The 13,052-nt window shown below is 43.9% G+C and overlaps 1 protein-coding gene across 1 annotated transcript; it reads left to right on the forward strand.

Moving 5' to 3' along the window:
* Positions 1-834: 834 nt before the first annotated feature.
* On the forward strand, positions 835-1,782 carry LOC149436165 (olfactory receptor 6C3-like). Its single transcript, XM_089661938.1, has one exon. The coding sequence runs from the start codon at positions 835-837 to the stop codon at positions 1,780-1,782; it is 948 nt and encodes a 315-aa protein (XP_089518064.1).
* The last annotated feature ends 11,270 nt before the right edge of the window (positions 1,783-13,052 follow it).

Consider the following 13,052-nt stretch of genomic DNA (forward strand, 5'->3'; position numbering starts at 1 on the left):
CCCTGATGATCGGTGCCGATCCCTGCTCTGACAATTGCCGGTTCTCGGCAGTACTTTCCTCGCGCTCTGACAGCATGAGGAAAGTGCAGCCGAGAACCGGCAATTGCATTTACCGGTGATCAGCGTGTCATTGGACACTGCTGATCACGTGGTAAAAGGCTGCTGTGATTGGCCTTTTACGACATCACGTTCAGATGTGTCCGTAGGACACAGTGTTCACAGAGATCGCCAGGTGCGCACCCCCGGGGGCGCGCAGGAGAGCGCGTTCTGGGAGGACGTCATATGATGCCCTCCCAGAACTGGCCGGCTGCAGTGTAGATGTCATTTGGCTATCTGCGGTTGGCAACTAGTTAAACAAAATCCCTCCAAATTGAGGGAATACCTTTTGGTCACCCTAATGTTCCCATTGGAAGATTTCCCCTCAATGCCTGTTCAGGAGGCAATCCAAAATGTAAGATTTTCACTTTCTGTAATAAAGGTAAACAAGACAAATAGAGAGGCCAAATCTCCCAACGGAGGAAGGGGGGGGGGCTCAGTGATCAAAACCTTGCAAGTGTTCTAATCCTTCTCCAATCTATCAAAAACTAAAAAAAAAAAATTCCTTTAGTTATACTGGACGTTAACCTTTGTGAATTGTACCCAAGTCATCAATAGGGAAAGGATCAGCTGGAGACCACAGGCAATAATGGGGACTTTGTCCTCTGCTTACCTTTTTTTGGGCGCAGCTTCCAGAGTTCAGGTCTTCTTCAAGTGTTTTCTCTGATTTCTACTTTAGCATATGTGAATATTCTACCAGAAGAATCATGATTTTTTGTTTCCCTTAAAAAATAAAACATGTATGAAAACAAGACGATGGTGGCCTATTTCATCCTTAAAGGAATTTCCGATTTCTCCAGACTGCAAGTTCTAATCTTCCTCCTGGTACTTCTAATGTATCTCATCACCATTGGTAGTAACTTGACCATCCTTCTACTGGTTTTCCTGGATTCTCAGCTCCACACTCCTATGTACTTCTTTCTATGTAACCTGTCCATTCTTGACACATGTTCTGCCACAGTCACCCTACATAAGATCCTCATTATCTTTGTAACAAGGTATAAAATAGTATCTTTTAATGAATGCATGGCGCAGGTATATATCTTCTCATGGCTATCTGGCAATGAATTGATATTGCTGACTGCCATGAGCTACGACCGTTATGTTGCCATCTGCAACCCATTGCATTATTCAACTGTCATGAGTGGTAGTGTCTGTGCCGGTTTGGCTGTATTTTGCTGGTCATTTAGTTTTCTACAGATTATTCCCGCAATGATAATGCTTTTAAAATTGTCTTGCTACACTTCCAATATAATTAACCACTTTTTCTGTGACATTATGCCTCTAATAAGTCTTTCCTGCAGTGACACCTCCATGTTGGAACTGCTGATTTTCACAGAGGGGGTCCTACTTTGTGCCTTCACCCCTTTTCTACTCACCTTTGTCTCCTACATGTTCATCATTGCGACCATATTGAAAATTAAGTCTAGTACAGGAAGATCTAAAGCTTTCTACACATGCTCATCGCACATAACAGTGGTTACTCTTCACTACACAATTCTTGGCTGTCAATATTTTACACCAAGTGGAACTCTCAAGTTTGGTAAACTTTTGTCTTTGGTCAACACAGCTGTGGTTCTCATGCTAAATCCCCTCATTTACAGCTTGAAAAACAAGGATGTGAAGTCAGCTCTACAACGACAACTCAAGTACTTTATGACTCAATGCCAGTCAATGGCATTCTGATTGAGAAGATTCCTATCAAGCAGTTCTTGATGATGGTTTAATAAATGCACAAACACTGGTGGTATTTAAAGTGGAACTTTAGTCAGAAAATTAAGTTCTGCTAGATCACTTCAGGCTGGCTCCTTTTGCAGGTATAGCTACAGTCATGGCCAAAAATATTGGCACCCCTGCATTTCTGTCAGATAATGCACCACTTCACCCTGAAAATTGTTCAATTACAAATGTTTAGGCATTCTCATGTTTATTCCTTTTGTTTGTATTGGTATGACACAAAAAAATGGGGAAACAAAATGAGCCACATTTCACGCAAAAAACGCAAAAATGGACTGGTCAAAACTATTGACACCCTCAATTTAATATTTGGTAGCACACCTCTTGGAAAAAATAACTGAATTCAATGGCTTCCTGTAACCATCAATGAGTTTCCTCCACCTTTCTACTGGAATTTTGGAGTGCTCTTCTTACAGCAACTGCTCCAGGTCTCCCAGATTGGAAAGGTTCCTTTTCCCAACTGCTGTTTTGAGATCTCTCTACAGGAGCTCTATGGGATTGATATCTGGACTCATTGCTGGCCAGTTCAGTCCTCTCCAGCACTTTGTCTGAAACCATTTCTGGGTGCTTTGTGATGTGTGCTTTGAGTCATTGTCCTGCTGTAAGACCCATGACCTCTGATGGGAGACCCAACTTTCTGACACTGGGCCTTACATTACACCCCAGTATTCTTTGGTAGTCTTCAGATTTCATAATGCCATGCCAAGACATCCAGTGCCTGAAGCAGCAAAGCAACCCTAAAACATCAGTGACCCTCCACCATGTGTGACTGTAGGGACTGGATTCTTTTCTTTAAAGGCCTCATTGCTTTTTCTGTTAACAGTAAAATGATGGGCTTTACCAAAAAGATGTAATTTTATTTTGTCTGTCCATATTGGCCCAAAGGGATTTTAGCTTCCTCAGGTAATTTTTGGCAAACTCCAATCTGGCTTTTTTATGTTTCTGTGTCGGCAGTGGTGTCCTCCTGGGTCTCCTACCATAGTGTCCCTTTTCATTCAGATGGCAACGTATAGTGCGAACTGACACAGTTGTACCCTGTGTCTGAAGGTAGTCTTGATTTTGTCTGGAAGTTAATCAAGGTTCTTTAACCACCATTCGAACAATCCTTCCTTGCAATCTTTGATCAAGTTTTTCTATTTCTTCCACGTCCAAGGAGATTAGCTACAGTGCCATAGGCTGTAAACGTCTTGACAATGTTGCGCACAGTGGACACAGGAACATTAAGATCTGTTGACTGATACAGGTAAGTTTAATTAAAAATTACAAGAACTTCACAAACTTGGAATGCAATTATTGGTGCCAATAATTTTGTCCAGTCCATTTTTGCATTTTGCATGGAATGTGTCAGATTTGGCTTTTTGTTTCTACACTTTTTGGTGTCATACCAATACAAACAAAAGAAACAAACATGAGAATGCTAAAACATTTGTAATTGCAACAATTTTCTGGGCAAAGTGGTGCATTATCTGACAGAAATGCAGGGGGGGGACAAGATTTTTGGCCACAACTGTATGTAAAACATTAAAAGTAAGTGCCTATACTGTTTACAATCCAATAATACACTGTCTCACCCTGCGCTGCACATACTCAGTTGCTCTCTTTTTTTTAGGCACTGCCGAATTTGTAGAGGTCGATCTGCTGACAGCCCTAAAGTGGAATTATACCGTTCCATCCTTTAAAGTCAAGAAAACTGATTCTGTTTGTTCTGCAAATGCTATGGTACGGCACCATGTGATCAGGTATGACATCAGCCATTTGATGGTTTGGCAGTTTGGCTAAGGACACAAGCAAATGTGACAGTAAGCAATCCCGGTATTCCAGGAAAGTAACTGTTTTTTTTTAACCTCCCTGGTGGTATTCCTGAGTGTAGCTCGGGGTAAAGTTTCAGCACCACAAACGGTAATACCAAGCTACACTCGGGCTTACCATGCGGCGCTGCTCCGGGATCTCTTCTGCACTTACCTTGTACTGCGCTCCCGCAATGTCCCTCCTGCAGTGTCCCATATAATGTTCTCCGGCTGATGCCGGCATCTGTCTTCCGGGTTCCATCCCCTGCGAGCGTCGGGATGTATGGAGGACGGAACGGGGGAAATTTGAAAATGACAAAAAGTGACATTCACTAAAATCACATAGTAAAACATTACTGTATCAAACCATTTCACATACATTTTGTCCCGAGTGCTTTGTCCTGCGCCCTGCCTGCATTTTTACTGTTCTTTCTGCCTGGAAACTGAGAAACGTCCATGGCGTCCAAAAAGCGTCCCTTTAGGTCAAAAGCGGTTTTAGACCGGCTAGAGAACAGCGATAGTAAATCAGAACCACTTGCAGAATTGAGTGATAATGATTTGTGGGGGAAATTCGTCATCAGACACTGAAAACGATTTTGCGACTTTGCTCAGTGATGTGCGAACTTGGCGCTATATTTCAGATTTCAGTGTTTTTGGTTTGATTATATTATTGAATTAAATTTATTATTATATTATTATTTTTTAGGATTATTTATTAAATTATTATTTATGAATTTGTGTTTCAAATTTTATCATACCCGGGATGTTTACTAGACTCTTGTCGGGACAGATTTCAGTGAGTTATTCCTAAAAATTACAGGCCTACAATAAAAAAATTACATATTTCCATGCAAAAAAGTACCGCTTTAAGCACAGAAATATTGACATAATCAGACCGCTAGGGGGGTTAAACCAATAAATCGATGGGTTTAGTTCTGCTTTATAATTTACTGCTGTTCAGGGGCTCTGGGCTTCAGCAAAATGGCCGCCTGCAGCAAGAAGAAACAGGAACGATGCTGGAGGCAATTTACAGCACACACTAATAATATTACATATGTATTACATGGTCCTTGCTAAAGAACATTATTTTTTTTTATCAAGTTGTGGGTAAAGTTCCGCTTTAACCGCCTCCTGCCCGCCATATAGTAATAGTAATAGGTAATAATAATAGTAATAGTAATAGTAAAAGGTGGTTCTCTTGTTCTGGGAGGACGTCATATGACATCCTCCCATTCTAACCGTGCACGCACGGCTCCTGGAACGCGGCGATCGGTGGTGCACTGTGTCCATCGGACACAGCGAATCACCGATCCACGGAAAGAGCCGAAGATGTCGGCTCGGTCATGTGATCAGCTGTGTCCAATCACAGCTGATCACATGTAAACAGGGAAATGCCGGTTATCGGCATTCGTCTCCTCACGAGCAGTCACGCTAACAGCTCGTGAGGCGAGGAGAGCCGGTAATCGGCATTCCTCGGAGGGGACATGTACACAGATCATCAAAGCACGGATGATCAGTTTGGCCCCAACAGCGCCACCTGTCAGTGTCCATCAGTGCCAGCTCTCAGTGCTCAATCATGCCACCTGCCAATGCCCATCAGTGCCACATTTCAGTGCCCATCAGTGCCCATCTGAGCTGCCTTTCAGTGCCCAGTGCCAGTCAGTGCCACCTATCAATGCTGCTAATCAGTGCCACCTATCAATGCTGCCTATCAGTGCCAGTCAGTGTAGCCTATCAATGTGCATCAGTGCCGTCAGTGCTGCCTAACAGTGCCAGTCAGTGCCGCCTATCAGTGCCATATATGAGTGCTGCCTTTCAGTGCTCATCAGTGATACTTGTCAATGCTCATCAGTGCCTCCTCATCAGTGCCACCTATCAGTGTCCATCAGTGCAGCCTATCAGTGCCCATCACTGCAGCCTCATTAGCGCACATCAGTGAAGGAGAAGAATAACTTATTTACAAAATTGTATAACAAAAACGAAGAAAAAACTTTTTTTATCAAAATTTTCAGTGGTTTTTGGTTTGTTTAAGAAAAAATAAAAAACCCCGAGGTGATTAAATACCACCAAAATAAAAATTTTAAAAATTTCATAAGGGTACAATGTTGCATGACCGCGCAATTGTCATTCAAAGTGCAACAGCGCTGAAAGCTGGACATTGGCCTGGGCAGGAAGAGGGTATAAGTGCCCTGTAGACTAGTGGTTAATTAAAGCCAATTTTTCAGTAACTTTACAACTCAGTATTATTAAAGCAGAATAAAGTCTCTCAATCAACAATAAAGCCGAGCTCCAGTCAAAATGAAAAAAAAAAATAGAGGTCAGCAGCTGCAAAAACTGTAGCTGCTGACTTTTAAAAAACAGCCAATCACCTATCCCTTGATCCTGCGGTGTTCTCACACCGGCCGTCCTGTATTCGCGGCATCTTCACTGTGGTCACCCGGCCATGACAACTTGTGACTTGCGCAAGTAGCGCTGCCTTTTGCAAATAGTCCCGTAGTGTTCTGGGAACTGTCACGTGTCCCAGAAGACTAAAGGGAGGGAGTGGGGGTAGGAAAACTTCCATTTTCAATTGCCAAATTTGGGTCCCCCCACTCCCCAAAAGTGCCAATCCTTAACAATGGGAGTGGGGGATGAAGCTTTAAAGCAGAACTTCCCATTTTGGATGGACCTCCACTTTAACTATTTTAATCCTTATGCTGCTAGTATTAGTGAATAAATAAGAAGATATACACGGCTCAAAAAACTTAAAGGAAGACTATTTACTCAGAGTCTAGCATCAAGTCAATGAAACTCCTGGGATATTGATCTGGTCAGCTAAGTAGCAGAGGGGGTTGTTAATCAGTTTCAGCTTAATGAAATTAACAACAAGTGCACTAGATGGGCAACAATGAGACGACTCCCAAAACAAGTATGGTTTTACAGGTGGAGGACACTGACATTTTTTCCATACTCATCTTTTCTGACTGATTTTTACTAGGTTTGCAGTTGGCTAGGGTCAGTGTCACTACTGGTAGCATGAGGCAATACCTGGACCCTAAAGAGGTTGCACAGGCAGTCCAACTCCTCCAGCATGGAACATCAATATGTGCCATTGCCAGAAGGTTTGCTGTGTCTCCCAGCACAATCTCAAGAGCATGGAGGAGATTCCAGGAGACAGGCAGTTACTCTAGGAGAGCTGGACAATGCCATAAAAGGTCTGTAACCCATCAGTAGGACCGGTATGTGCTCCTTTGTGTAAGGAGGAACAGGATGAGCACTGCCAGAGCCCTACAAAATGACCTTCAGCAGGCCACTGGTGTGAATGTCTCTGACCAAACAATCAGAAACAGACTTCATGAGGGTGGCCTGAGGGACAAACATCCTCTAGTGGGCTCTGTGCTCACTGCCAGGCACCATAGAGCTCAACTGGCATCTTCCATTGAACACCAGAATTGGCAGGTCCCCCACTGGCGCCCTGTGCTTTTCACAGATGAGAGCAGGTTCACCCTGAGCACTAGTGACAGACGTGAAAGGAACTGGAGAAGCCGTGGAGAACGTTATGCTGCCTGTAACATCATTCTGCATGACTGTTTTGGTGGTGGGTCAGTGATGGTCTGAGAAGGCATATCCATGGGAGGACGCACAGACCTCTACAGCCTAGACAATGATACCCATTAGGTATCGGCATGAAATCCTTGGACCCATTGTCAGACCGTATGCTGGTGCAGTGGGTCCTGAGTTCCTCCTGGTGCAGTGGATCCTGGGTTCCTCCTGGTGCACGACAATGCCCGGCCTCATGTGGCGAACGTATGCAGGCAGTTTCTGGAGGATGAAGAAATTCATAAAATTGAATGGCCCCCATGCTCGCCTGACCTAAATTCAATATAACACCTCTGGGATATCATGTTTTGGTCCATCCGCCGCCGCCAGGTTGCACCTCAGACTGGAAAGGAGCTCAGTGATGCCCTGGTCCAGATCTGGGAGGAAATACCCCAGGACACCATCCCATGTCTCATTAGGATCAACATTGTCAGGCATGCATACAAGCACGTGGGGGCCATAGAAACTACTGAGTACCATTTTCAGTTGCTGCAATGACATTTCAGCAAAATGGACTCGCCTGCTGCATCATTTTCTCACTTAGATTTTCGGGGTGTCTTTGATGGGGCATTCTTATGTTCCTAACACATTACCCGTCCATGTCAGTATAGAGATCCAGCAGGAGGTTTTTCCCCATTGAGATCTGATGTGTTTTCAAACTGTTCCTTTCATTTTTTGAGCAGTGTATTATATTTAATTGTTTTAACCTTTTTTTTTTTTCATTTCTTCAGTTGTTTCCTGGTTGCTGGCCTATGCCAAAATGATTTCATACATCCCTGGATTTTATTTTTTCCTTTCATTTCTTGTCTAAAAAGCAAAGTACCAAGAAAAGAGATTTTTTTTATTGGGATATAAAGCAAAGACATATTTTTGGACTGTAAAAAAAAACCTCTAACATTCCAGTGGTTATATAATAATTTGCTCAAAATGTAGCTTCTGCTACAGAAGTCATCACATGTTGAAGATGCTTTAATTTTTAGTGAGGCACCCTCCTAGTTAGCTGGCTGGTGATAGCTGATTATTTATTAGTTAGAAAGGTTGAGTAGCAGCCTGGGCAATAGTCAGTTGGGTCAGGACTGAGAGGCTCAGCAGATCAGTAACTTGAAACTTGTCCCTGCTCTAGAATCTTGGAGATTTTAAAAACAGTGGGTGGGGGTGAGGAGGGGCTGGTCTGCACATTTAAGGGATCCTGACCAGTCATCAAGCAGGTTTGTCATGGGGTCAGAACAGCCCTTAAAGTGGTTGAGCCTGCTCAGTGGCAGGGAGAGTTTGGGTGGTAGATGTGAGGAAGCTGGGCCAGGAATCCCTGGGAGTGAGGGGACCTGGGAGGGGTCTCAGTGGGAAGGGGCCTACCTACAGGCAGGGCGCTGGAAAGGAGGATCACTCAGCTTCACTGGCCCCCAGAGCGAGGACCACCTGTAGAGCCAGGAAAGGAGTCAGTCCATCGGAAGGCCTAATGGCAGCCAACTATGTAAACCTGCTCACAGGACTGAGACTGATTGAGTAGTCCTACACCCCGTGGACCAGTTAAGGGAAAAAGAGCATTCTGGTGGGAAACCTGATAAGCTCCTTACCCAGGACTGTTTAATTTAAAGTGGCAGGCACTGGATTCCCTTGCCCAGGGATTCCCTCAGGCAGCTGGAAAAGAAGAGGATTATCTGGGGTCTCGGGCGGTACACCCGGAGAGGCTGGAGAGCTTTTGAAGAAGAGTTTCTACTGAGTAAAGACTTGTACATAGTTGCTAAGGAGTTCATCCTTGGTTTGTAGTTTCATTGGGCATCCCATACACCCCTTTCCCCATCCAAGTTTAACACCCCTTAATAAAACATAAAACCAAGCTCAAGGACTATTTACTGACTCTGAATGCAAGTCTGTGACAAATGCGTGTTGCCTGGCTGTGCAGGACTATAGTCAGGCCTCATGTCCACAACCAAACATAGGATTCCATGAAGGACCTTTCTCATTTCAGTTTGCTGTATTTGCTACAGTAGGCCAAGTATGCGGATTAGAGAAAGTCCAATGCTTTCAGTGGTCTATGCTAACAGCAGCATGTTGCTTTGAGATGTATTGGGGAAACACTCTGTTTCCCTTTTGGAATTTGCAGTAACAGTACCTCCTGTTGAACACTGACATCCCTAAGCCAATGCACCGCAACTAACAGCAGCATTGTCAACCTGCCTTGCAAGCATATTCAGTTGTCAGTTCGGCTGCCTATCCAATAAACTTAACGGTCAGAAAAATGGCTAACTGAAGAAGCGCATGTTGGGGGGTGGCCAGCTGCCTTGTGTTGTGGCTATAGCAAACAGCTGAGCCAACCCCCCAATGTAAAACTGACCTTCAGAGCAATACGATACCTTTGCCCATGATTCTTCCCAATGTGCAGGTGGCAGGCAGAGACCGACTCTACAATCCACCCTCCAGGCTGTGCGCCTTCGCCCCCTCACTCCCAGGGATTCCTATCTTTCTAAGGCCCAACAACCAGGGGACATCAGTGGAATTCACTCTCACTCTCTTCAGAGTAGCATTCTGACCGAATAAAAGCACCACAAGGCTGGATGTGGTTAACATCTTTACTTGAAAATCTCAATCAATAACATGACTCCAGTGGGTCACAGACTCCAACACAGTTCCAACAGCAATATGGACTCTTGGCACTGGGCCCTGCCGGTTGTTGCTCAGGTCCCTGCAGAAAGGTACTCATTCCTTGTAGGCCTGTTACTCTTCCTGGGCTAGGGAGGGGAGGGACTGAGGGGTAGATCAATTTCCAAAGTCCTCTCCTGGGCATGCACCCGGAGAACAGGCGTCAGCAGATGGATGTTGCCTCTTCCTCTGGCCCAACTCCCTCCTAGGTCCTGCCCAGACTCCCAGCCTTCTGCTAGGGGAGGGTGCACCTTAAGAGGGAACCTACATTACCACCTGCCAACACACACATGGCAGGCCAAAAACACTGCTGTTAATTGCAAGGCATCAACTTAGCTTTGTTAGCTTTCAAAAAAGAAGTGCTGTTCCTGGCAGGATTACCAGATAAGAAACTTTGCAACACATTTCCAAAAAATTAATGTGCTTCAAGTGGTTCTAAAGTCTATAGTTTTTTAATGCATACTCTGCATTAAGGTATAATAGTTGAAAGAAACCCTAACCAAAAAAAAACTAATGGGGCTTTAAAGGTACCACACCATATCAATACAAGTGAAATAGAAACGTGAGAACAATAGATATCGATATTGATATGGTGTGGTACCTTTAAAGCCCCATTCGTTTTTTGGGGGTTTTTTGGTTAGGGTTTCTTTCAACTATTTTCCATAGAGGTTTAGTACCAGTCAGGGGCGGACTGACAACTCATGGGGCCCCTGGGCAATAGGGGATCATGGGGCCCCTGTGTCCTCACCCACACCCAAAAAAGCCTATGAAAAAGCCAATGAAAAGGTACTAGGGGCATCTCATGGGGCCCCCTACTGACCCCGGGCCCTCGGGCAGTGTCCGAGTGCTCGAATGGTCATTCTGCCCCTGGTACCAGTAAAACCAATATACAAGGTTAGGTAGAGTTATTTGCTCTCCATCTCCCACCCTCCCCATATTCTCTGCAGTTAGGTAAAAAAAAAAAACACTACTTGTCCTACCCACCACCATCCCTAAACACTTACCTGACTCCTCTCACTGCTCCAGCGCTGTCTCATTTCCAGCACTGCTTTCCTCACTTTCAGCTTTCACAGGAGAAACTGAGGGCATCAAAACCACTGCTGTCAGTCAAACTCCTGAAAGGAGGAAGCAAAGGCGTGGCTCACATATGCTGTGTGTGTCTACGGACACACAGCCCAGCTCAGGAGGAGTGTGTACACTGGGGTGCCTTCTTTTCATGGGCTTACTATGGAGCATTGGTGGGGGATTTCCAGAAAAGGAGTTAAGGGGCCTTTCTGTGCAATATTGTTGCACAAAGTATTATCTCTTTTATTTTAAACAAAAAAAAATAGGGTTAACCTTTAGTATCACTTTAAGAAAACTGTATAGAATAAGCAAAGCTCCAAAAATATTGAAAAATAGATTCAGTTTTTAAATAAGCCATGCATGAGATATTTCAAAATGCTTAAAAATGTGTATAAAACATGCCCATGTTAATGTTCAGTAAATGTATTAAAATGTATGCAGCATTTGGTCTGTCTGACATTTTTTTATGAGTCGTCAAGTGTTAACTGAAAAAGCAGTCCCAGGAATTCCTAAAGGGAATGGCAGTTGTGTCAATGGGCTCTGACAACTCCCTTTGTAGTTAATACAGGACATTGAGAGGATGGTTAGTTAATAACGCCTATGAGACCTATCAGTACTGTAACTGGTACAATGGTGTTCATTGTGTTAATTAGTTCCTAAGAGTCCAGTGTAAATTCTACATTTTATTTCATGAAACAATTAGTTGAAGCATGCAATTATTCAGTCTATTTTAGACATTTTTTTTTTTGGTTTGGAAATAAACTGAGCTAAATTGCTATGCAATATTAAAAGTGTATATAGTCTAAAATTCGCCAACAAAATAAAGAACTTTCAATGACTCGATGTACACTCCACATCTATTAATTGTGGAGGAGTATTGACTAGGCTATGGATGGTTTTTGCTATGCTGAGACATTTTGGACTGATTGAGATAGGCTCCCTCCATCCAATTCCGTTCACCTTCCATTCCCATCTAGCAATGTAAAATGATGGCAGAGAAGGAGCACTATAATCTTGGTGTAACGGAACCGTCTCCGACTGCACTAGAGTATTTCCGTTAAACTCCCGCTTCCCTGTCTGAACACAGATCCACGGACACCACTCGAAGTAAAATCAGGAAATAGACTGCTTTATTTTAACACAGACACAAGATATCTACATTCAAGGGAACAATTCCCCCCTCCCTGCATAAGGACACAGGGCGGGGCAAACCAAATCTATCAACCAGAGACACATCAGCAGACACCCCCCACCAAGCCAATACACAAACACATACATCCCATAATACTTTGCTCCCAAGCAAGACACACAATAGAACAATGGGATGCACCACATGGCAGTAAACAATGAACAACCCCCCAACCCTCCTATACATGTCTACACAATATCAGGACATTCCACCCTGTGCCTCTAACAGGCACAGGGTGGCTTACACATAATAGGGATATGGGGAGCTGAGACAGGGGTCTCCCCACCCCTCCAAAGGGGGCTGTGTTCCATGGGCCCCCCACCCAAAGTGACACCTGTTTCTACTTCATATGACATCCACCCAGTTGCACGTCTCATGTGTACTCTAGGGGCTGCAGAATGGCGTGATCTGTTACCTGCTGTGTCCACCAGACACCGCGGATAACAGCTCCTTGTACTGGGACAGCCCTGGTACCATGTTTTTCGCTGAGACCAATTACAGCGATCACATGTCAAATTTACACAATTTTTATTATTATTATACAGGATTTATATAGCGCCAACAGTTTGCTCACCGCTTTACGGTATAAAGGGAGACAATACAGCAAAAAAAACAGTTCAATACAAGAGGGATAGGAGGGCCCTGATCCTTGGAGCTTACAATCTCACAATTAATGGCTTTCATTCATAGCCATTCATTTTGTACTGTTATGATCTCTGTGATTGGTCACATTGATCACATGGTACAGACAGGGTCAATTACAGCACACCTGTACCATGTGATAGCTGTGAAATTCAATAGCAGCTATCACATTTGTATATAAAGGCACATTAATGGATGCCATTCATAAAAATGACTTCTTATAAGAGTTATCATCTCTGTTAAAAAAAAACCTACTCACCTCCCCAAAGTAGTACAGTGTCGCTGTAAAAAAATTACAACTTCAAAAACTTCACAAT

Source organism: Staurois parvus, unplaced genomic scaffold (assembly GCF_062004578.1).
Source record: "Staurois parvus isolate SC_StPar_1 unplaced genomic scaffold, SC_StPar_1.0 ptg001411l, whole genome shotgun sequence".
In the NCBI taxonomy this organism is placed as follows: domain Eukaryota; kingdom Metazoa; phylum Chordata; class Amphibia; order Anura; family Ranidae; genus Staurois; species Staurois parvus.